At 54.2% G+C, this 24,080-nt stretch overlaps 10 protein-coding genes across 10 annotated transcripts; 6 read left to right on the top strand and 4 right to left on the bottom strand.

Annotated features, from left to right (window-relative positions):
• Nucleotides 1–1,336: 1,336 nt before the first annotated feature.
• J4E90_009131 (uncharacterized protein) lies at nt 1,337–2,853 on the top strand (the record flags this gene model as incomplete). The annotated part of the gene is made up of 5 exons (XM_051438652.1): nt 1,337–1,561; nt 1,623–1,746; nt 1,794–2,016; nt 2,075–2,408; nt 2,461–2,853. 5 exons carry the CDS (start codon nt 1,337–1,339, stop codon nt 2,851–2,853), a joined length of 1,299 nt encoding a protein of 432 aa, XP_051287315.1.
• Nucleotides 2,854–3,687: 834 nt separating this feature from the next.
• On the bottom strand, nt 3,688–4,617 carry J4E90_009130 (uncharacterized protein; the record flags this gene model as incomplete). The annotated part of the gene is made up of 1 exon (XM_051438651.1): nt 3,688–4,617. One exon carries the CDS (start codon nt 4,615–4,617, stop codon nt 3,688–3,690), a length of 930 nt encoding a protein of 309 aa, XP_051287314.1.
• Nucleotides 4,618–5,448: 831 nt separating this feature from the next.
• On the top strand, nt 5,449–10,740 carry J4E90_009129 (uncharacterized protein; the record flags this gene model as incomplete). The annotated part of the gene is made up of 1 exon (XM_051438650.1): nt 5,449–10,740. The coding sequence occupies one exon, from the start codon at nt 5,449–5,451 to the stop codon at nt 10,738–10,740; it is 5,292 nt and encodes a 1,763-aa protein (XP_051287313.1).
• Nucleotides 10,741–12,102: 1,362 nt separating this feature from the next.
• Nucleotides 12,103–12,858, top strand: ISY1 (NineTeen Complex (NTC) component; the record flags this gene model as incomplete). Its single annotated transcript, XM_051438649.1, has 1 exon — nt 12,103–12,858. The coding sequence occupies one exon, from the start codon at nt 12,103–12,105 to the stop codon at nt 12,856–12,858; it is 756 nt and encodes a 251-aa protein (XP_051287312.1).
• Nucleotides 12,859–13,233: 375 nt separating this feature from the next.
• NIP7 (ribosome biosynthesis protein nip7) lies at nt 13,234–13,918 on the bottom strand (the record flags this gene model as incomplete). Its single annotated transcript, XM_051438648.1, has 3 exons — nt 13,234–13,359; nt 13,420–13,722; nt 13,790–13,918. The coding sequence occupies 3 exons, from the start codon at nt 13,916–13,918 to the stop codon at nt 13,234–13,236; spliced, it is 558 nt and encodes a 185-aa protein (XP_051287311.1).
• Nucleotides 13,919–14,123: 205 nt separating this feature from the next.
• On the top strand, nt 14,124–16,166 carry J4E90_009126 (uncharacterized protein; the record flags this gene model as incomplete). The annotated part of the gene is made up of 1 exon (XM_051438647.1): nt 14,124–16,166. The coding sequence occupies one exon, from the start codon at nt 14,124–14,126 to the stop codon at nt 16,164–16,166; it is 2,043 nt and encodes a 680-aa protein (XP_051287310.1).
• Nucleotides 16,167–17,880: 1,714 nt separating this feature from the next.
• Nucleotides 17,881–19,190, top strand: J4E90_009125 (uncharacterized protein; the record flags this gene model as incomplete). The annotated part of the gene is made up of 4 exons (XM_051438646.1): nt 17,881–18,059; nt 18,119–18,547; nt 18,627–18,892; nt 18,952–19,190. The coding sequence occupies 4 exons, from the start codon at nt 17,881–17,883 to the stop codon at nt 19,188–19,190; spliced, it is 1,113 nt and encodes a 370-aa protein (XP_051287309.1).
• A 1,667-nt stretch (nt 19,191–20,857) lies between these two features.
• On the bottom strand, nt 20,858–21,980 carry J4E90_009124 (uncharacterized protein; the record flags this gene model as incomplete). The annotated part of the gene is made up of 4 exons (XM_051438645.1): nt 20,858–21,280; nt 21,330–21,590; nt 21,640–21,792; nt 21,846–21,980. 4 exons carry the CDS (start codon nt 21,978–21,980, stop codon nt 20,858–20,860), a joined length of 972 nt encoding a protein of 323 aa, XP_051287308.1.
• A 320-nt stretch (nt 21,981–22,300) lies between these two features.
• TIM13 (protein translocase subunit) lies at nt 22,301–22,659 on the top strand (the record flags this gene model as incomplete). Its single annotated transcript, XM_051438644.1, has 2 exons — nt 22,301–22,408; nt 22,474–22,659. 2 exons carry the CDS (start codon nt 22,301–22,303, stop codon nt 22,657–22,659), a joined length of 294 nt encoding a protein of 97 aa, XP_051287307.1.
• Nucleotides 22,660–22,760: 101 nt separating this feature from the next.
• Nucleotides 22,761–23,768, bottom strand: NUC1 (nuclease; the record flags this gene model as incomplete). Its single annotated transcript, XM_051438643.1, has 1 exon — nt 22,761–23,768. One exon carries the CDS (start codon nt 23,766–23,768, stop codon nt 22,761–22,763), a length of 1,008 nt encoding a protein of 335 aa, XP_051287306.1.
• Between the last annotated feature and the right edge of the window lie 312 nt (nt 23,769–24,080).

Here is a 24,080-nt window from a genome sequence, read left to right as displayed (position 1 = left end):
CTTGGCGCTATATCAAGATCCAGTTGTGGTGCTTCGTTACGATGCTGACGTGGGACAAGGATCCAGTTTATATCGAACGATATCGAGTATACTTAGGGTTGCGGATGTAATTTGGCCACCTGGGTAGTGGCCGGTATTCACCCTTTTCCTTGGGTGGTGGGTACCCGGCTGAGATCCGTCTCCTATAACGCAAACTAGAACATTGGGGCTGTTCTGAAGTACAAACTTGGCATATGCTTGTGGGGACGCTTAGAATAGTACGTAGGTATCATTGTTCGCCGCCAATCATGCAGTGGGGTCTCTCTGCGCGAGGCTTGAACTCGCATGCGACCCTACTTGGAGCCCACGCCGGGTAATGCACCGATCTTGTTGCATTGGTCCCCGAAAGTGGTTTGTTACCCATGATCGGCTTTTGGAAACTATAACGTCTTCAGTCCGACGTTGTCCCTGCGTTGGGCTCTGACTTGGGTAGCGAGGAATATACCTTCAACCTCCTAGCACGTATGAACGACGGCCTAGGTAGACATCATGCCCGCTAGACCACATGCGCTGGTCTCGGATGCGTCTTGGCCCGATGTGTTATTGCCGGCGGGTTTACATGCCCAGGTGTTCACCTGCGCAATCTCCATTTCCGCCGCATGGAAGTAGGGCGAGGGCGGGATGCATAGATCACTCAATCTTCTTGCAGCCTCACGCGTGTTGAAAATAGATAACCCGCTTTTGATCGATGCGGGCAACGTTCATCGTCTCTGTACAACGTTGGTCAGCCAAATGCGGTAAAAAAGGCGAGATCTAGCTGCCGATCTAGAGGCTTAACTACCTAGGTACCCACCCGAACACGGTCCGGCGCGCTTGGATCGCCGTTCAGGGCTCAAAAGTCTTGGGACACTCGCTCGACATTCCTACGATGTACCCAGTGCAAGCCTAACTTTTTGCCTAGGCAAGGCTCGAGCGCTTTATTCTCCTTAACACCAGTCGCGGGATTTAGCATACCCGGGAACGGACTGAACCATATGGCTCGCGCGAGCGGATTACGGCTGGTCAAGGCGTGCAGAGAGAACGCCCACGTCGATCTCTTTGCTCAGGCCCTCCACCCTGCGATTTGAAGCAAGTAAAGCGGGCTGTCATGACTGTGCTGGAAGGTACCTGACCCCGGATTGGCATCTCTATCGGCGACAGTTAGATGAGAGTCATGGCGGCCCACGTATGTGCAGCACTCATTTGCCACTATGAAACTTAAACGATCCGTCCCTGTCGCTGACCGCATCTTCCTCAATCCAACTACACGTCCTTCCTTCACACTCTTTCCCGAACATCCGAGCTTGTTGTTGCAAACATGAGGGTCTCAGTACTATGCAGCGCATCGCTCTTCTCATTGGCGACCTTCGCCTTCCCTGCGAGCATGCTCAAAGGCGACATCAGTGAAGCGACCCTTGCGGAAATCACCGCTTTGACAGAGAATATCTCAAGAGATTTCGAGAGCAAGCGATCGGGTACCCACGTCAAACGTGCATTCAACGCAGAGGCTCAGCGCATCAGTATCACTGGTGACCATAAATACGTGAGTAGCCCTACCGAGATGCGCGACATGTAGTTGCATTTGCTAACGACTTCGTTGTCAGATTGCGCCAGGCCCCAATGATCTCCGTGGACCCTGTCCTGGTATCAACGTGATGGCAAACCACGGTTACCTTCCCCGAAATGGCATCTCCACAATCACACAAATGACGACGGCCGCCAATGAAGGTCTGCATGCCTTTACGCTCTTATTCACGGACTGCTAACAAAGTCAGTGTTTGGCATGGGCCTGGATCTTTCCGCATTTCTGGCAGTCTACTCCGCCGTCATGGCCGGTGATCTCACCTCCTTTTCGATTGGCGGCAAACCTAAGACTGGTGGACTCCTAGGCGGTGTCACCTCATCACTCGGCCTTCTCGGAGAACCACAAGGCCTGAGTGCGTCACACAACCGCTTCGAGGTTGATGGATCGCCCACGCGAGGGGACTTGTACTCAACGTATGTCATTCCCGTTTCTTCTGCATGTTGCATGGTCAGCATAACTCATTACTCGTAGTGGCAACCCCATCTCTCTCAACTTGGACTATTTCGAGCAGCTCCTCTCTATGCCTCTCGGCGAGAACGGGATTGATATCCCCGTCTTGACCGCGTTCCGTCTTGACCGCACGAAGCACTCGATTGCTACGAATGGACATTACTTCTCAGGCCCACTCACGGCCCTTGCGCTTAACCCCGCGACATATCAATTCACCTACCGTTTCTTCGCCAACCACACTGCTGAAAACCCAGAAGGCTACCTTGATGCCGAAACACTCATGTCATTCCAGGGTGTTACTGGAGAGAAAGGTAATTACAAGTGGGCTCGTGGGCAAGAGAAGATCCCCGAGAACGTGAGTACCCACGGTAACACCATCCGCTTGCATTCGCTAACACACATCACAGTGGTACCGCCGCGTCATCGGCGACGACTACAGCATCCTGGCCTTCACTTCCGAAGCCCTTTCGCTCGAAAAAGCCCACCCCGAATTAATCCGAATCGGCGGAAACACTGGCCAGCCAAACACGTTCACTGGCGTCGATGTTGACGACTTGACAGGCAACGTTCTCAACGCGCAGACGCTTCTCGAGGGTAATAACCTAATGTGCCTTGCGTTCCAGGCTGCCAGCGAAGCTGCTCCTGACGTCCTCCGCGGATTAGTTGGCAACGTCTTGATCGCTGTGCAAAAGTTGGCTTCTGTTCTAGACCCGATTATTGCGGAGCTTGGTTGCCCCGAGCTGATTAAGTACGATGCAACCCTGTTGAAGGCTTTTCCTGGTGCCGGAAGTGGGATGTAGAGTGCGACTCTATGTCTAGCGAACATGACAATTAGACTTTTTGCCTTCAAACCCTTCTTGTATTAATATCACGAACCTTTTATCGACCTTACTTGTCTTTGTGCCACACGTGCTTCAAATTAGCGAAGTGAGATGTAATAAACTACCGTGGTATTCTTCCGCTATTCGATGCTTCTCGTGTATGCGTATATATCATGTATCTATCGCAACGCATTAGATCTCTAGTATCTCCCACTATCAGATACTTTTCCGCGCCATCTTGGTTTCCGTCTCTACAGCATCTTCTAGCGAGTTAACGGCGATATGCCATGCTTCTTGTGGAGGGAAACGTCGTCTGAAACCGTGAAGATCACGACGAGTATAGAGGAGACGAAGAGATTGAGCCTCTGACATGGTAGACTGAACTGTGTGGGCGTGGCTGAAAAGTGTGAACACGTTAATTAGGATTGATGTACACTTGCATGAGCGCACTATCTACTTGCTATGTGTATTATTGTAGCATATGTATTTCCTCATATGCTTCGCAAGCCAGTCCTGTCCTCCTCAAACAGAGGACGGACTTGTCGTATAGTCTACCTTGCAACGAGGCGTACGACTTGGTTTCTTTTCCTGTCAACGACAGCAGCTTTGCCAGCAAGTTTACTCTTCAAGCTTTATGAGAGCTGCGGTGGGTATGCCTCTGCCTTGTCATGTCGTCTTGCATTCCAAGGTGACGTATCGCTTTTATGACTGGGAAGGAATGGCCTGTTCATCCACGATACCATCTGTTGCCCAGCACAGCCGCATGCTTGCGCCGGCTTGTTAATGTTTCCACCGTAATGTCACCCAGCAGACTCAGTCGCCGCCTTCCTCTTCTTTCCGCTTTTCTTCTGCCTCAGCCTTCTTCTTGTCCTCCCATTTCTGTTTCTTTTCCAACAGCTTCTGGAGATTCTTTGCGCCGTTAAAGACACCATACGTCTTGGCACTACACGCCGCACATGTGGGATCTTTGCGATATCTCTTCAAAGCGCAAGGCTCGCAGAAGTAGTGTCCACACTTGGTGATGATGGGGCTCTTGTAGGGCGTCTTGCAGATGATGCAGACAAACGGTATCTTTTCGAGTTGCGCCAGATCCATTCCGTCTTCGTCCTTTTCCTTCTCATCCCTGTTGGCAGAAGCGACAACGGTGCCTCCAGGTTTCTTGCCTTTGGTCGACATCTCCCACTCGCGGTCTAGCTTCCAGCCTGCCGCGTAGTCTTCGCGCGCGTGCAAAAACTTGCAATTGTCGCCGAAGCCACAGAAACCAGTCTGCTTGTAGTCCTTGCACACATCCGGCGTGTAATCTGTAACGGTAATCGTCCGTATGTTTGTCGATGCTTTCATGGGTCCTACTTGGCGACTGGGAGCGTCGGGGTTCTTCTCGATGAGTTGGTGAGGCTTCGTTCGCGTGCTGCCGAGCAGGTTCTTGGAGCTGAGAGCGTCTCGGGCATTTTCGTCGTACCAGTTTGACTGCTTCGTCGCATCGTTGCTTGCTTCCATGACCGCCGAGCGATTTGCTGCGTATTGCGTTGTACTTGCAACTGCCGCGTGCGTCTTCTGGTCTGCAGTCGACGCCTTGAGTGCGTTGTCGTTGACTTTTCGCCGCTTCACCACGCGGCCATGCTCGCCCTCTCCTTCTGAGCCGGAAGAGAAATCCGAATCCGACTGCGGCGGCGGCGGCGGGGCCACCTTCCGGGGCGCAGCTTTCGCTGCTCGCTTCTTGAACTTGACGACGGGTGCTTCCATGCCGGGGGTTTCGTGGGTGGCGGAGGTGCGAGATGTTGGACATGTAGGAGTGAGGCACAGAGAGGCAGCCCAGCTGTGGCTGATTAATTCGACGTCACGTGATGCGGTCCGGGATGCCGGTCGTGGGGTAATGCGATGCGCGTCGTGCTTGGGTCGCTCCAATCGCACACGCAAACAGCCCCTCGGCCCGCGGCACTACCACGACAGTCTCGCAGTCTAGGCAGCAGACGTGCAGCAAGTGCCGGCGCGAACCAATGGAGGCGCAGACGTAGCTTTGTTGATGTTGTGGATATGTTATGGGTATCAGCGCTGGCTCCATGGCGAAAGCGTGAAAGCGGCAAAAGCGCACGGTCGCCTCATTTCGCTCTTGTGCACAACATCATGCGCTCTACCATGATCCCTCCTCTGTCGCCTCTGTAGCCCCTCCAGCCCGTTCGGCATTCCCTTGTTTTTCTTTCTTCGCCATCCCGCGCCCCTGCCTGGGGATGCGCCTTTGCTTCTTTTCTCTAGTGTGACGGAAACGCGACCGAGTGCCAGCAGCCGCTGCCGTGTCCCCAGTCGCTTTCCCGCGCGTCCTTGCCCCCCAAACCCTTTGTGCATTACACCCACAGCCCGACAGAGTGAGACGTACCATCGCTCTTGTCTCTAATACTACCCGGAAAACACCCCCGCCGCCGCCTGCCGCCGCGACACGCGCTCGCCGCCCACTCCTGCCCTGCACCGTTCGCCCAACGCATCCCGTCTCCGCCCGCCGTCCCGGGCACGTCTACGTGGAAGCGGGGGAGCCACGCCAGGAGATGACCCAATAGCAGACGCATCCAGCGACTCTTCATGGCTACAGCAAATCCTCCACCGGGCGCGCTCTCGGTGGAGCACCACAATGGCGCCGACCCCTTCCTCGCCGCACCGCACGACGCCCACCGGCAGCGATACTCGGCCTTCGACAACTCGCAATTCTCGCTGTACTTGAACGGATCCCCCCTACAGGCCAAACGCGCTCTACAGGCACACTTGGCAGAGACGACGCGCAGACTGCAGGAGACGTCGCATCTGGGGAGCGCGCTTGTTCAGCAGAGAAAGGAGCTAGAGGACAAGCTGCACGAGGTCGAGCAGCAGCAGCCAGACAACGACATCGGGCCAGAGCTGCGCCAGAGGCTGGCCGAGCTAGAAAAGGAGTTCAACGAGGTTGGAAGGGAGACGGCTCGCGCCTTCCTCCCCAAGTCTCGCGTACCCAGTGGCGAGACGGATCCCACTGCCGGTGGCTCCATCTACTCCAGCGACGCCATCCAGTCACCCACCAAAGTGAGCGTTCCGTCGCGGAAGCAGAGGAACCAGCAGCCCAGCCGCATCAATGACATCGCCCTGGCCACCGAAATCTCCACCTCTTTGCTTTCCCAGCTCAAGGACCTCCAGGCCGTCCTCCTCGAGAAGGATGACGCCCTCAAGGCGGCTGATCTGGACCGATCGCAGCTCGAAATTGAGGTCGAAGGCTTGTCGCAACGTCTAAGAACATTGGACGAAAGCGAATCGCGACTCAAGGACGTCAACTGGAATCTTGAGACACAGGTTCGCGAGTCGGAAACACAGTTCAAGTCGGCCGCAGACAAGGAGCGAAGCCTTAATCATGCCTTGGATCTCGCACGTACCGAGAGGTCCACTTTGGAGAAGGAGTTGGAAGATTTGAAGCAGATGTATACCAAGCTCAACGACGATCACATCAACAAGACCAAGCAGCACGAGACGGAGCTCTCTAGTCTGCGGCGAGTCGCGGCCATGACGGAGACGGAAAAAGGTGCAATGCAGCGCAAGGTCGAAGAGCTCATGACAAAGAATCAAGAGCTGGCTCAAGCTGTCGCTTACCGCGCAAGATCAGAGCATCGTGGCCGATCTGACAGATCGTCTGATGACGACCGTGGTGTCAGGCAGCAATCTCAAACGCCTGAACACTCGCCTGAACCGTCTCCAAGCAAGGCCACTCCGCGCCACGGTATGCTCGAATCGGAAACACTCAAACATTCGCTTCAACACGCCCACCGCATGATTCAGCAACTCAAGAACAATATCCATCGCGAAAAGACCGAAAAGATCGAACTGAAGCGCATGCTCCAGGACGCTCGTGATGAAGTAGACGCTACCCGCGCTCAAGTTGGACCTGGTAGCGCAAGCAAGCGAAGGAAGAGCGACAAGGATGCTTTCAAGAAACCCGCTCGACCAGATCGTCTTGGGGCCTTGCGCAACGTGTCGCACGAGATTGTAGAAGACGACGAGTGGGAAGAGCAAGAGGCCGTGCCCGACACCCCAAGTCGGCCACCGCACCCATCGAACTCTGTACCGGGCTCCTTTCCAAATGCACTCAGCTCCGTCGCGGGAACGAGCGCATACGAAAACCTCGACACTGCCAACGAAACCTCAGATGCTGCTTTCGAGACTGCCAACGAACGCGACGGTATGGCAACTGAGTCCGACGCATTCCAAACCGGAGCCGAGACCCTCGACGGAGACAGCAGCGACCAGCTGACTGAGACCGAGGCCGGCCCTTCCAACTCTGCTGCCCGGCGTAGTCGACCCTCAATCTCACAAGCTGGTCGCATCAATTCCTACCGCAGTACTGCTTCTGCCTCTGGCGATGAATACGATTCCGATTTCAGGACTCCTCTTCACCACAAGACTTCGCGCTTTACGTTAAGAGCTAGAGACAGCAGTTCGCGGAGATCGACGCCGAGAGGGTTAGATTTCTTTGCAGGTACGCCCCCAGCGTCAAGAGACTCGCCCGCGGGCTACGTCAGCAGCAGCAACGAGAACACTCCCGCACAAGGCAAGAGTCTATTGGCAGAACTCAACGACCTGAGTGGCGATGACGATGATGCTAGTTCCATCGAGGGATCACCAAGTCGATCCAGTGTCGTATACTCAAGCCATGCCACGCCAGATCCACTAAGAAAGGCTGTTCTCGGAAGGTCGCTTCTTCAACCCGATGCTCCCAGGCCAACTATGGTTGATTCGGGCACGATGACCGAACAGGATGCCCCCGAGCCTATTTCCATATCCTCTATATCGAGTCAGAACACAGAACCGTATGCTGCTCGCTTGCCTACATTACAAGTCTCTGCCCTGCATTCGCAAGGCACAAGCCCGCGAGCTTTGCCTCGTCAAAATCTCGACGTCTCCATGGTCACCTCACAAGACAGTGAACCCAAGCTTGCACTTCGGCCAGCCCTTGGCTTCTCTTCCGTCTCCGGTCATGCTACCAGTCCCCAACCCCCAGAGATACCTCAGCTGGCTGTGTCCTCTCTTTCAAGTCAGGGGACCGAGCCAACAATCCCTTCAGCTCCGTTGTTCGCATTATCTCCGCTTCATGCACAAAACACGGCGCCACATGCCGTACCCACTGCTCCTCTGAATATGTCGTCAGTGGCTGTTCATAGCACCGAGCCTCGCCTTATTGCTCCTCCTGCTCTTGGGGTGTCGACAGTATCGTCTCATGGCACTGATCCTATTGTACCGGTGCTGGTGAAGGAGATTACACCTTCTTTGGACATCTCCTCCATTTCGCATCAAACTACGGAGCCGCGGAAGGCGACTGCCCCAACCCTAGTGGCTCCAGCAGGTCTTTTTACGTCTGCTATCTATGCACAATCGACCGAGCCCGCACAACTAGCCGAATATGTCTCGACAACGGAGTCAAATCGAAGCCCTGACGATATGCTTCCGGCATCTCCTGCCCAAGATATCGGTCACAGAGAAAAGCGTGCACCACTCCAAATGTCAAGTTTGTCTGCCCACGAGACTGAGCCAAGAGTCACACCCTACAAGCCGACGTTGTTACAGATGTCACCTTTGGTGTCTCGCTCGACTGAGCCCAAGGATTTGCCTCGTGTGGTCCTCTCTGCATCTTCTACGACATCGACTCAGTCGACAGTACCCCGCGCGCCGGGAACCAGTAGACAACGATTCTCTCCACTTTCTGCACAAGTCACGAACCCTATTGCGCTACGACAGCCGCAACTCGTGTTGTCCAGTTTCTCTGCTCGCTCTACGGACCCGGTGGCAGTGGCTAGAGCAGATCCGTCACAACTATCTTCGTTGTCGATCCAGGCATCCAATCCCATTGAACCTTTGAGGGTAGCACCTTCGACCATCTCCGTACTGTCCTCGCTGACTACTGAGCCAATTGGACCCGAGCGGCCAATTCTCGCTAATTTCTCTGGGGTTTCGTCTCAGGCCACCACACCCGTAAAGCCAGAACAGATACCACTGCAATTGTCAGCCGTCTGCGTACTGCAGACCGTGCCGATCCCACTACCTGTTCCTTCGGTGTCTCTACATCACAGTTCCGATGTGTGGACTGTTCAAGACACTCAGCCTGAGTCGCCAACGCTCCCGGCATTTTTACCAACACCGACAAGTCGGCCATCCACAGCAAATCGTGTTTCTGTCCCTGCTATGACATTGTCCCCTGTTGCTGCGCAGGATACTGAACCATTGGCTCCTCCGCGACCTGGTACCGCTCATCGGGCCGCCGCGCCTTCCGTAACCACTAGTGCTTCTTCTCAGACAGAAGCATCGGCGAATAAGCAAGTTTCCACGCCCAAGCTCAGCTACTTCGATACTCTACTATCTTGGAATAAGAATACCACGGACGCTAACACCCCACCGGTTGATAGCAGGGATGCTAGCACAGCCTTTCCACCTGTCAGTGTCAATGCCGCCATTAAGACTCCCCAAACGCCAATGGCCGATGGAGCTACACAGACAATGGTGTCTGCTCAGCAGATCGACAAGCTGCTGCTTGCTCGAAGTCAGCGATGGAGTAGTTTGATAACCACGTCCGGGCTTGAAAAGTCGCTGTCGCCGCCGGAGTCGCCTAGCAAAAAGTATGTCAATGAGACAAGTCGAACACCCAAACGCCCAGGCAGTTCGGGGAGCATGCGCTCTCGCGCTGCAACGCCTCCTCCTCTGCCTTCGGATCATAAGGAAGTCATCGCCGCGGCTTCTCTCAAACCAATCTCCCCAGGCACAATGGGCCCGCCTACAATGCCTGCATCCGCCTACAAGAAGCGACCGCATACGCCTACCATCAAGACTGGTAACAACACTCTCACTCCCAGAACAGGCGGGACCACACCGCGTGTGCGTCGACAGTCACAGCGTAGCGGAGCGTCTTCACCTCTTAGCCGGAGGTCATCACTATCTTCGTTTACTTCGGAAATAGACCAACGCTTCAATATTCCAGGGGGGCCGTCTTTTGCTGCCAATGGATTGCCACCCGGTGCGACAGATCCGCGCATGATCCAGGCCATCACTCAGACGATGATTGGCGAATATCTGTGGAAGTACACTCGCAAGACTGGGCGCGAAGGCATGTCTGAGAACCGTCACCGGCGTTTCTTCTGGATTCATCCTTACACTAGGACACTGTACTGGAGCGACCGAGACCCTCAGAGTGCCGATAAGACGACATTGAAGGCTAAGAGCGTAGCCATCGAATCTGTTCAAGAAGTCGACGACCCTAACCCTCTACCTCCTGGGCTTCACCAGAAAAGCTTGCTTGTCGTCACACCTGGTCGATCGATGAAGTTCACGGCTACAACAGGTCAGAGGCACGAGACGTGGTATAACGCTCTGAATTATCTGTGCCAACGGGTCGACGAGAACGATCAGCAAAAGTCGCCAACGAAGTCTGATCAAGACCAGAAGGCGGCTACCGCAGATGAGATTCAAGACGAGTTCAATGGCGGGTATCGCAGCTCTTCTCGGCAAACAGGCCGTTCAAGAGGCTCGATGTCCTCATACGTTACCCGGCGCACATCATCCCGCGATTATGGCCAAGTGCCCACGATTCGACAGTCGCATGTTACACCACATCGTGCAACCTCGACCGAGCCGCTGGCGCATGGATCTGTTTCCAGCCGAATCAACAGCATGCTCCGACCCAGCGTCACTGCTTTACGCGGATCCTTCACTAGTCGGCGAAACAGTAGGACCAGCGCTACAGAGTCGGCCACGTACGAGGAACCCAGCGCGTCCAACATGGATCTCAGTCGTGATATCCATGACCATGTTGAACGTGATCAGGACTTCATGCCCAACGTCCGAGCATGCTGCGATGGTAAGACCCCTTGATTGTTTGCATCAGTGTAGGAAAGCTAACGAGTCCACAAGGCAAGCACGATGTTGCACATCTTCATCAACATTCAATCAAAGGTCGGCACGTCAACTCTTCAGCTTCCAGGCCTTCGCTCTTCGGCTCCATAAGTTCGCGCGCGCAATCCCGAACTGAGTCTCGCACAGAGTCCCGGACTGAGTCACGTACGGAGTCACGTACGGAGTCACGTACGGAGTCGCGAACTGAGATGCGCAACGAGCAGCTGCGCCATCAGGCTGAGATGGAGGCAGCGAACTATGGAGCTGGTGCATAATCTCACCTTATACCTGAACCTTTCCTATTTTGTCATCCGCGTTTGTCCCGCACGACGCTTCTCTAGTCATCTGGTCTAACTGACGGTCTCTTTTCCTTTAGCACTAGTCGTTGCGTATGGGGGCCATTCCCATTTTCCTATGTATCTATCAATTCATCTTTCGGCCTTTGGACGTTACACCTCGGTTTGGATCCGGACGAAGTAGAAACTCAAATTCGAATGCGGATTCAAGGAGATTTGTGCATGGCGTTCAACGGTGAAGTATTTCCTGTTTACTCTGCGCAGTTCGCTCGATTGGGGTTGGAGCTGTACACTGAGATGACCTGACGCTTCCCACCTAGACTAGTCTCCGTCTTGTCTCCGTTCTACTAGAAGCGCATCTCAAACATATGCGGCCGATTCGTTTTTCTCCCCTCGACCTGCAACATTCAGAATTGTTTTACTTGTATATTTAGCATAGGGGCGTTATGTAATGTCTGTACCTGGGCTTAGAAGTGTAGCGTCGACAGTCTCTGGTCAGATTGATAAAAAAAATAAAACAAGATCGAGATTGATTGCACATTGCATTTCGTCCTTATGGTGCAGATGATTGCTTCTTGCCAAGAGCAAAACTAGACACAATGTCAAAACAGGCTGCAAGAGGGGTCGTCAGTGTGCTATGAATGGAGCAATCGTCTTGCAGCACCAAAACAAATCAAGACGGGATTGTGGCGGTCCCGAATTCCAAGTGGGTACGCAATAACGCCAAGACAGTAGGCCGGGACACTAAACTTTTGCTCCAGCCAACGCGCCTGTCACGTTGAGTCTTTCTTCGACCACGACAACACGAACACCAATCGCGCATCTTGTTTCTGTCAAATCTTCACTTCTGCAACTGCGGGGCAGCATCTGTTTCTCTTGGAACATCGTATATTACGCCTAATAAAATCTCGCCCCGACAAGACACCAAAGCGCGCCACGGCACGCCGTCTAGCTCCGACAGAAAGCTACTGCCATCGAAGGAGGCCCTCTCGCCCCTGCGACCTTACAGCAACGTGGAGCTCGAACCCGAGTCCGGACCGCAAGCATGGCGCGTAATTCCGAAAAAGCGCACTCGATGCTTTTCCGCTTCCGCGCTGCGCAGGCCGCGGAAGCTGGTATCATCGACATATCGCGTACCCGCCGCCCCAAGCTCATCACCTCTGTCAACTCGATTCCCGTTTGCGAGAAATGGCGCGGTCAGGTGCTAAAGGAGATTTCGCGCAAAGTCACAAAGATCCAGGACGAAGCCCTTTCAGACTACCAGATCCGCGACCTCAACGATGAGATCAACAAACTCATGAGAGAGAAGCACATGTGGGAAAGTCAGATAAGAGGCTTGGGCGGACCGAACTACATGAGAGGCGGGCGAGTGCTTGACGAAGAAGGGCGGGAGGTGCCAGGAGGAGGAAAGGGATACAGATACTTTGGACGAGCCAAGGACCTGCCGGGTGTCAAGGAGTTGTTCGAGAGGCAGAGCAGACCGGAAGACGACATGGACAAGGGGCGCGAAAAGAGGAGTGAACTGAGGCAGAAGGTGGATGCGGGCTACTACGGCTACAACCTAGACGAAGAGGACGGCACGCTGCTAGCATATGAAACGGCCAAAGAGCAGGAGGCCTGGGACAATTTCATGTTGCTCGGCGATGAACTGGACGCAAAGCCGAGCAAAACACAGAAGGAGTGGATGGAATTACCCGGTGACGTGGGCGACGGCATACGATGGCGCATCCCAACCCTTGACGAGGTCAACAACGAGCTAGTCGAGCGCAGGAGGAGGAAGCTTCTTGAGAAACTGGGTTGAGCGCGGAGTTTCGGCGGTGAAGTGTGTAGCAGCAGACTACGACTTTCCAAGTACAGCTTCTACTTGGCTGGGAGACGAGAATCAGACATTGATACCCTTGCCGAGCGACCGGCTTCACAAAACTTATGTAGATTAGAATCATTGGGACAAGCAAGAGCAAGTCCAAATCAGCATGACAATGCAAGTGGTGCATGATGCTCTGGTCATTCATGCTTAGATACCATCAGATGGACTACTCAGCGTATTGTCATAGTGAATGCGAGTGGGTAGCAAACGGATATGCCGTGCACGCGAGCCTTGGTTTCTGGCCCCGGTTGTGGCAAAGCAGTAAGCTTCTCTTGCAGAGTGTCCATGGTCGCACAGGCTCCCGGCCGCTCAAGTTGTGAACAAAGTGTCTTCCTCTCTCAGGTATTCTCCGATATCCGCTTGTCTGAAGGTGACAATACCCGTAGGATCCAGTTTCCTCGCCTCAGCCGTCGATCGTGCACTCACACCAAAGCCCTGATGTTACATGTTAGCCCAAGATTCGGTTCATCGCTTTACAGCTGGCGGCCGACTTACCAATGGCGTATCGTTCATACTCAGCACAACAACACCTTGATGTTCCGGGCAATCCTCACTCCACCGTCCGACATGCGCCTTGAGCACATTGCCGCCGTACAAGAAGGGCATCTCGCCGTTTTGCTTGACCCAGACCTTGTATCGTGCGTGCGGGGCGATTACACTCAGCGCGGTGATGTGCAGGCGGAATTTGCCCGTCTTGGTGAATTTGCCCAGGCAGATGCCGAGAGAGAGGAGGTTGTCGCGCGCGACGGATGTGGCAAGATTGGCGAGGGACTCGCGGACGTAGTAGACTCGTGAGCCCTATGCGTTGATTGTCAGCAAGTTGAGCTAGCTGGGGACGGGTGGGGGCGGTTGGAAGAGTGAATACCTGGACGCGGAAGACATTGCGATCCGACCCGCCTGTAGGGTCGGCGATGAGGTTCGATATGCCCTTTCCGCAATACGTCGCGAGCTTCTCAAAGAGCGTCTTGGTCTCTGGTTCTGTGAGCGGCCTCATCGTGGGCGTATGTAGACAAGTGCTGAGTTGAGGTTGGGGCTGGGCGCATGTTCGCAAAGTCGACCTCTGCTGCCAAAAAAATTGTGGGGCGCATGCTAGCCGGGCTAGGCTCCTCCGCAGCCTCCGCCAAAATTTCAGACAGTCGGGTGTGCAATCCCCAACCAAGCCTGACCGTCGCCCACATCGGCCCACGAGCACCTGCGCCATGTCTCGCGTCCCGGCTGCGAAGAGAAGGCGGCTGTCTCCACCCGAACATGGCGAGCATGCCAGCGGCGCGGCCGAAGACCACCAGGCAAACTTCGTGAAGAACGCCGCGAAATGGCATCTCGAACAAGACTACGAAACGCGACCACGCAGACTGAAGAAGCAGAGGGAGAACAAGAAGCTGCCCGTCAGGACAACCGAGGGATGGGTAGCGGCGCCGCCCAATGCGCAGGATATCAAAGAGGAAGAATCCGAGAGCTTTCTTGCCTCTGGCAGCGACGACGGGGCGCTCGAGGCGTCGCATCTACAAGACGTGGAAGAGGAGAAGCCCAAGATACCAGCGCGACAACAGATACTCGACGCCAAGGAAGAGCTTGCGCGGATAGCAGGTCTGGTCAACGAGGACCCCGAGGAGCACGTTGGAGCGCTCAAGGCACTGCAAGCCCTTGCCGACTCGGACAACATTACCGTCAAGAAGCTGGCGTTGGCGACACAAGTCTCCATCTTCAAGGACATTATCCCCGGATACAGGATTCGGCCGTTGTCGGAAGAGAAGATGCAAGAGAAGATCTCAAAGGAAGTCAAGAAGTTGCGGCAGTTCGAGCAGAAGCTGGTATCCAGCTACGAGGCATATGTAAAGCACCTCGCGAGGCTAGCAAAGTCGAGCGGATCGGACAAAGAGCACATGGCTGGTCTGGCAACAGTCGCTGTCAGCTGCGCATGCAACCTGCTCAACTCGGTGCCGCATTTCAACTTCCGTGGAGAGCTGTTGAAGATTCTCGTTGGCAAACTTAGCACGAGGAGGGTGGATGCCGACTTTGTACGATGCAGGGAGGCCATGGAAACCCTGTTTGAGAACGATGAGGATGGCAACGCTGCGCTGGAAGCCGTCACTATGTTGACAAAGATGATGAAGAGCCGGAACTACCACTTCGACGAAAGCGTGCTGAACACGTTTCTGCACCTGCGGCTACTGTCAGAGTTTGCGCAGAAGGCCTCATATCATTCCGTCGACAAGGCGGAAGACCCAATGGTCAATGGCAAGAAGATGAAGCAGAAGCGCGAGTTCAGGACAAAGAGGTTACGAAAGGAGCTCAAGGAGAGGAAAGCGATCGAGAAGGAGTTCAAGGAGGCGGATGCAGCTGTCAGTCACGAGGAGCGTGACAGGATGCAGGCTGAGACGCTCAAGATGGTGTTTGTGGCATACTTCCGAATCCTAAAGGCTCGCTCGCCCAAACTCATGGGTGCGGTGTTGGAAGGTCTGGCACGATACGCACACCTGATCAACCAAGATTTCTTTGGAGATATCCTGGAAGCTCTTCGAGACATCATCGCCACCGCCGAGCTTACGGCCGCTGCCGCAGTTGAAGACGACGAAGACGCATCGGATGAAGATGACGATGACGAAGCACCCGAGCGCAACCTTACGCGCGAGTCTCTCCTTTGCGTCATTACAGCCTTTGCACTACTCGAAGGCCAAGACGGAGCGAAAACAGCGTCAGTCTTGAAACTCGACCTCAGCTATTTCATCACCCATCTCTACCGCACACTACATCCTGTCGCATTGAACCCGGACATCGAACTCAGCTCCAAGTCTCTCCATCTTCCCGACCCCAACGCTGCGACATCACATGCCGACACCGCAAAAATCAACGTACAAACCACCATCGTCCTACTTATCCGCTCCCTCTCCTCCGTCCTCCTACCCGCCACCTCAATTCGCGCCGTTCCGCCCCTCCGCGTTGCAGCTTTCGCCAAACAACTGATGTCCATATCCATGCATCTCCCCGAGAAGTCTTGTACCGCTATGCTTGGGCTAATAAATCGTGTCACCAAGACGCATGGCAAAAAAGTAGCGCCTCTATGGAATACAGAGGAGAGACGGGGCGATGGAGTGTTTGATGCACTGAAACCTGAAATTGAGGGTAGTAATCCTTTCGCAGGGACCGTTTGGGAGGGAGAGATTCTGAGAAGACACTTTGCGCCTAGTGTGAGGGAGGCGGTGAGTGGTCTGGAGAGGAATATTTTGGAGGCTAGTAGATAGATGGGGTTTGCACAGTGGTACAACAAAGCTGCGTCAGAGACACCGATGAACGAGTATCCCGGGAGCTCCGTGGTCATGGGGTGTAGAGATGAGGATACGAGTAGAAGACAGAATGAAAATGACCGGAAGAGCAACGATATCGAAAGATGGCTTGGCTCATGCGATGGTGCATGGTGATACTCGTCAGTTGCCTTCGGACCTTAAACACCGAGGTGTGGGACCTACTGCCGACATACGTCTCCGGCAGCCACGTGGGAGACTTGATAATTTTCGAATAATTAGGACTTCTTGATCGATGCTTGACTTGCGAAGAAAGCTCCGTATCAACAGATACCTTGGGCCTTGGCGCTTGAAGTCTACACGACGTCTCCCGACCAGCAATCTGGACGTACGTGACTGCACACGTTACAACCTAGAAATTAAACTCGCCACTGGTTGTGAGAGGTTTCTGGTGGTCATTTATGCGACAGGGAGTACTCTAGACAAGGATGTTTTACAGGATGTATGGATCCCACTCACTCCAGAGGCCACTGAGCAATGTACCTCCGATTCCGATGGCGATTCCGATGGCCGGGATTGAGACGACCTCGGGACGCCCAAGGTCAAACCTCGTCGATCTTGGGACTGACATAGTACTCACTGCATCTTATAGTGTTCTACCCTCTCGGTCGGAAAGCTCCGACAAGAGGGATGGATGGGTGGATTTGTTACCGGCTAAATAACCATGCCTTCATTTCAACGAACCGCCGGCATCTAGCGTCTTTCTCGCATAGATTCGCAGATCCATGCATGGGTCATGTCGTGCGAGCATCTACTGCGACGTCGGTTTACGCCCATCTCCGCTGAGCTTTCGAGTGTCTCTTTGGCATTTTCGTGAAGCTTTCTTGGACGTCGGAAACAGATAGAACCATTCCTACAAACGGCGTACAACAGCTGCGTGCAAACTAGAAAGTGTTGCCTAAATCTACCATGCCTTGGCGAGCACGGCACACATCCATGGACCCTGGACGTCGTCCTAGGACGCGCAAGATCTTCAAGATTACTACTACGCCTCGCAGTCATTCATATTAGCCTCACTCTTGGCATGAACTGGCCGTCTCGTCTAGACAGCGTAGACGAAGGTTACCGCCTTGGCGACAGATATGCTTGTAGCATCTACGGCACAACTAGCAAGTGGAGACTGTGAGTACTACTCACTGAACAGAGCTGGTCACTCCCTGACACGTCACTTCAAATGTGATAGAATTACAGCTATTGCCTGTCTTCTGCGCTATTGTCGCTCCAGCTTGCTTTGAAGACCGGTAGTTAGACGCAAGGGACTCTTACGCAAGACACTCTACTCAAAGTTGGTAGATCTATCCTCGGGCCATGCCTAGCTATACGATGTATCTGAGCCCGTAGCCTACATTTGTTCTAGGTCTTCGATCAAAATCTTGTGTGTTCGACCTGCATCTGCCGAACGCATCACACGCTTCATCCCTCAACATATAACATATTCGCATGTGGAAACTCTTGATACATCAATCAAAGCCCCCATCTAACAAGACTCTTTCCGACATGACTGTCATATAGATCACGGCTGGAAAGATCCGAGCAACTACCTAGGTAATTTTGCCTGTACATCGGCGCTTATGCCCAGAGATTTCATATATAAGTTGGGTCCTGCCTCTATTATATAGCAGTCAAGTCAGTGAGCGCTGCCTCCAAGTCAAACATGGCAGCATTCCATCTTGGGGCGCTGTATGCCCTCTTCATCTCACTGTCCGTACTACAAATACTCTGTGCCGCAGACGCAGTTGGTGATCTGCAGACCAAGGGCCGAGCAGCCATCGACGCCGCCATTGCCAACTCAACAACGTGTACCAAAGACAAACTCCGCGTACGCCGAGAATGGTATGTCCAAAGGCACCCTAGGACTTTTCCATACACCGCCAGCTAACATGTACAATCAGGGGCAGTATCAGCGCCTCGGAAAAGCGCGCCTACATTGCCGCCGTCCAGTGCATAACCAAAGCGCCCTCCAAGCTCTCTACCGTGTACCCCGGCGCCAAATCACGGTTCGACGACTTTGTAGCAATTCATATGAAATACACGCTCTCAATCCATGGCACAGGGAACTTCCTATCCTGGCATCGATACTACACGTTTGCGTATGAGAACGCGTTGAGAGTCGAATGTGGCTACAATGGTACCCAGCCATACTGGGACTGGGGACGATGGGCAGCCAGCCCAGAGACTAGCCCGATTTTCGATGGCAGCGACACGAGTATGAGTGGCCAGGGCGAAAAGGTGCAACATAATAGCAATGGGTTGAAGCCGGCTGGCAACGGGGGAGGATGTATTGCTAGTGGGCCGTTCAAGGGTATGATGGTTAACCTGGGGTATGTACCACCTTCCATACTTGTAGTGCCATACTGCCCCTGCCAGTATCCTATATGTGCATCTGCTGACTTCTCCCAGACCGCTGGCAGCAATGGACAGTCCGCAGGCTCCACGTAATCCACGATCAGATGGCTTTGGGTACAATCCTCGGTGCATCAAGCGCGATATCAGCAACTACCTTACGCAACTGTACGCGACGACAGATAAGACTGCTGCTTTGATCACAAGCAGCAGGACTATTGCAACATTTCAAGATGTTATGCAAGGAGCGACGGGTGTCCACGGGGCGGGACATTTCACGGTTGCTGGTGACCCGGGGAGTGATTTCTATACTTCGCCTGGTGGTGAGTACCATTCTTTTTCTTCATTTGCGGCTTCCCAACTGATCAACGCGATGCCGTAGACCCATATTTCTACCTTCATCACGCCATGATCGACCGTGTATGGTCTATTTGGCAGAGCCAAGACTATCCAAACAGGCAGCAGGTTATCGCAGGTGGCACGTCAATGATGGGCGGTGGGAGGGCGCAGAGTTTGGAGGATACTGTAGACCTGGAGGTGTTGAATGTAGACGGCAAGGCATATAAGATCAAGGATTTGGTTAGCACGGTTGCCGGACCGTTCTGCTACGTCTACGAGTAGTTTACGCGTCGACGACTGTCACAAGCCGGGGCCTCGACCTTTGAAGTGTAGAACGTACGATATACCAAGCTTGGATTCGAGCTTGGGCTGAAATAGCTTGTAGATGCTAGCATATCTTTGAACAAGTCAACCGGGGCAAGTGAAGAGATGGCCTTTGTTATAAGCAGTACGTTATATATTGATGGTCCTCAGATTAGCTCTCCTGCTGTCCTCAGAAGGAACCTCGTCCATTCCCCATCGATTAGTCTTTCGACCTCTCAGCAGGCAATGATCGGGCTCCTCAACTCGACTTTGGCTTTAATGCCCCCACAGGGACATCATCACTGGACCCCTTCCGCCCGTCTGTAAAACAGGACTTTGAAAAGAAAACAACCCTCTAACACAAGCACCACCACCTGAACCCACAGACCCAACGACAAAGACCACGCATCCCCACGACCAGCGATGCCATAAGGGCAAAGGCGCTCGGATTGAAAACTACTTTTCATGTCGTCAAGAGCGAACTTCGTCCTCCAAGCTTGTTAGGCGAGGTAGCACGGCGCTTCAACCTTTTTTATTCTTCCTCAGTGCGCAGTGGGAAAGGCTGGGGCTGGAGTCTGGTGATGGTGAACCCAGTGGCTTTGCGAAATCGCCTCCATCAGCGTTGTGCAATGATGAGTTGAGCGATGTGGCTACATCTAGTATGATGGCGCACTCCCTCCGCTTTCCGTTCTTGATTGTCATGCAGTGAGACGCCGGGGTGATTAGTCCCCAGCATCGCCTTGTGACGAAGGTTTGTCGTTCACTGGGATCTGATGGGCGTTAGCTGTTGTTTCGCGTGCGCTTACAGCCGGCGCATTCTAAGCTAGATAATAGCGGTTGGGGCTACTTACTCGCTGCTCGGGTTGTGGGTAGTGAGAGAAAGCTGTCGACGCGCAGCCTGGAAACTTGAGCGCGCAATCACGGGCCATGCTAGCAGCACGCTAATGACATAAGCATCTTGTCCTTCCACCGGCGTCGATCAAGAAGCCAAACTACTAGATTAAAAAATTATGTCTTGGCGTCTCCACAAAAGCAGTCTGTACATCCGGGTTGTGTCTATATATATTGTCATCTGTCGAAGGTGAAGCTTGTCAATTGTACATTCGCTGTCTTGCTAAAGACGATTGGCACGACGTGCACATCGGTATGTATGTATAATGCACGTATGTCTATCCCAACACAAGCATGCAATCATGGAGCACTGTCTTATGTGTTGCTTGACTATGAATAAAGCATTCGACATCGTGGCCGCTTCCATTACTCCATGTAGCCAGGTCACCTAAAACGGATGCTAGAGCAACCCTCAACCCACTCCGCTTGCTTTCATCGGCAGCCTTTGTGAAATTCTGTACAGAGGCGTGTTATTATATGCGGAGACATGGCTTCCACCTTGGGCATGTCACGCTAAGGTGTTACGATTGATACATGCTAGGAAAGAGAAGTAAGAGCGCTAGGTGAGATAGAAAACAATGCGCGTGGCCTGTCCAGGCCATTTTTTGCACAGCTCAACTCCATCATCTAACCCTGTACAGTGCCATCCAGTCATTCTCATCGCCGACTTCGACACACCCATCAAACTGGAGCATTGGTGGGGCCAGCCAAGCAAGCTTTTTGTTGCCCTTGAACTTGAGGTAGGAGCTGTTCCCCTAAAAACGGTCTCTTTGCTTGGTCCTGTAAACGGTAAAGCCGACATAGGCACCGGTCAGGGCTAGGCCAAATAGCACAAACTTGACGAGGAACCAAGTCCAGCTTCCACCGCTGCTGCTCTTTTCGCGCGTCATAGACGAGGCAGTCTTGCCCCCTGAGCTTCCTGACGAGGAAGCCGACCCAGGGGTCTTTTTGTAGAGATTTTGCGACTTGACTGAAACGATGTCGTGGTTGTCGGACAGTTCGCCGGTTTCGGCGGAGAAACCCAAGTAGGCGACGGGCGGAACCTTGAAGTTGGGGATCTCGAAGCATTGGGTCCATTCGCCCTCTGACTTGTACTGGAGCTCGAGGCGGAGGAATTGTTCTTGGAAATACGTGAGACGAGCTTTGGTGGCGATCTGGGCATTGCGAATGCCACGGGCCTAGTTGGCGTTAGTATCGAGAGGGCCATATGGGCCAGGCAGCACGTACAGAGCATCCAGCGACCTCGTTGGCCTTGCCGTCGTTGTCCTTGTCGTAGGGCGTGTTTCCATCTCCGTTCATGGCCATGATGTAGGGGAACACGGTGCCGGGGCGGTTGTTCTTGTATGTGTCGAAGAAGAGGCCGAGGCCCTCAAACTTGTCGGTGTGGCCGAAGACGTTTCCTGGCTGCGCGCGCTGCTTGGTGAGCCACATGGCGAAGCCATCGCCGTAGAGGTTGCCTTGGCCGTGGATCTTGAACTCGAACGTAATCTACGGGCGTGAGCGTCTGGGACATGTGGTGGGACAGAGTGCAGCCTACCTCCCAGTTGGTCGCTGTCAGAGGCACGCGCGAAAACAGCCAGCCGTCGCGCGAGGGCTTGTCTGAAGCCAGTCGAATGTACTTATCAGTCCGAATAATCGTGTCTCCGCCAAAATCCCACCAGCGGCTCTGCATGTCCGAGTCGAGGTACGGCTGTGTGCGGCGTCAGGGCATGTTTGCATGGGCGCAGAGGACATGCGACTTACGGGCTCGAGACTGTGTGTTCGCAGCGAGATGGCCTTGATATCAGGGTCCTCGCTCAATCCCCCGGACCGCGCCCAAGCACCCGTCCAGCTGCCTGCAAGCAAGCACAGGCTCGTCCATGGTCTTGCTGCCAACATGGTCGCGCACCAAGAGAGTACTGGCGCGGAAGAAAGAGTGGCACCAAGACTGCGTTGTAGTGGTTGGGGGAAACAATAAGAGAGGCACGGGTCGGGCGACTGGGACGGGGCGTGACGTGCTGGAGTTGGCAGAGTGAATCGTCGACATGGAAAGGCCACTCTATCACCTCGGCGTGCATTGCAGGGGTCCACCGTCTCGGGTTGCAGCGACTACGCTAGCGAGAGAGGCGCTCTTGACGTCGACAAGCACGCACGACGCACCTTTTCACAATACCACGCCCCACGTCCCTTCACCCCCAGACGCACACCCACCCAAGACCATGGACTCCCTGGGCGGCATGTCCTCTTACCCGAGCGACCCAAAGACGGCCGTCATGCGCCAGGTCCAGCAGGAAGCGGCTATGCAGAATGCGCGCATGCTTGTCGAGGTCCGTCGGTCCGGGGCATATACTGTCTCTGCATGGCGGTGCAAGTCGTACTGACGCCTTCCCAGAAACTCAACGAGCACTGCTTCGAGCGCTGCATCCCCAAGCCCGGTGCCGCCCTCTCCAAAGGCGAAGAAAGCTGCATGAGCGCATGCATGGAAAAGTACATGAGCGCATGGAATACTGTGAGCAAGCAGTACGTCGGCAGAATACAGCGCGAGAGTGCCCAGGGCGGTGCGGTGCAGAACCTGTAAAGGCTTGGTTGGACTGCGCCATCACGACATTACAACACCGCGGATGACCACAATGTACTATACACTGTACCATGAATAACATCTCGTCATGGCTTGGAAGCCTATTTCTTAGCAAACGTCTTCTGCCTCTGCGCATACTCCTTTACAATGACACTGCAATTGACCTCCTGGCACAACCTCTTCTTCCTCTCTGGCGTGAGCTTAGTCGCAAATTCCAGTCCACTAGCCCTCTCCACCGCCTCGACCGGTACTTCAAAATCCGTCAACGGTTTGTGGCTGGGAATGACGGCATTCGGCAGCACAAAAGCACCCAGCGCCACCTTGCCCCCCAGCTTCCCGTCTTCGGCGAAGATGACCTTGTAGAAATGTGTAGGCACAGCCACGTTGGGTGGTGAGCCGATGACTTCATATGACACTCGCCATTTGCCGTCGGCCTCGCGCTTGGGGAGATACAGAGGGCCGGTTACGATGCGGACCGAGGGGTACGAGTGTGTGAGCCTCCGGCAGAAGTCCTCGAAATGCGCCCAGTAGTCGCGGTTGAAGCCATCGCCCACTTGCGGACACATGTTGCTCAACGCAAAAGTATCGTCCATGGCTTCCTGGCTCCACTTGGCATCTGCAGCAGGGACTTGATGCCCCCTATCGTAGCCAGAGCGGAAGTAGTCCTTCAGCTTTGCACGGAACATCTCGGGGATCGTCACGTCTTCTACAAACACGCTGTGTTTCCTGTCCGCGTTGCTGTTGGCTAGCGACTCGGGCGTAATGTGCTCGGCGACCCATGCGGGGTTTCGTGTTCGTCGGTCGTAACTTGATGTGAGGGAGGCGGCAGGGCGGAGATCGTTGACTGGGCCCGGGAACCCATATTGGAAGAGACCGTTGGGGTCTACGACTGCTCTCCGGGCAGCCACAGCCACAGCGGGCGACGGCGTGGCAGGGACCGAGGGTACAGGCGCTGGCCGGCCGGGCCCAGCTATGGTTGTCGTCGTAGTCGTGGTGACAGATGGTGCAGACGGAGGGCCATCCTTCTTTGCAGAGTAAAGCGCTGCAGTCGCTGCAGCTCCTGCAGCTGCACCACCAGCAGCTATCAAACCCAAGGTGAGTTTGGACATGATGAATGTTGTTCAGTCTTCCGAGACGTGGGTTGTTGGTCGTCGGAGGTGATGGGAATGCCCCTCGTGAGCCAGAGAGCGACTCCCACGGCTTCGGCGTCCTTTACGGCGCGTGAGGGATGTCTCAGAACGCGTCTACCCGTACTCGTCTGGTTCGCTGGCGCCTGCTCCCTAATGGTCATCTGCATTTTTGACGACGAGGGTTTGGCGCTTACCGCATGCACGCTAGTCTTGACAGCCGCACCTGCATGCATATTCGACACCACATACAAATCATCAAGTCCGGCCGTTTTACGGGTTTCCAGTACATGC

This window comes from Alternaria incomplexa (assembly GCF_024043165.1).
Source record: "Alternaria incomplexa strain BMP 0042 chromosome Unknown scaffold_15, whole genome shotgun sequence".
NCBI lineage: Eukaryota > Fungi > Ascomycota > Dothideomycetes > Pleosporales > Pleosporaceae > Alternaria > Alternaria incomplexa.
This window is presented reverse-complemented; position numbering and strand designations above follow the sequence as displayed.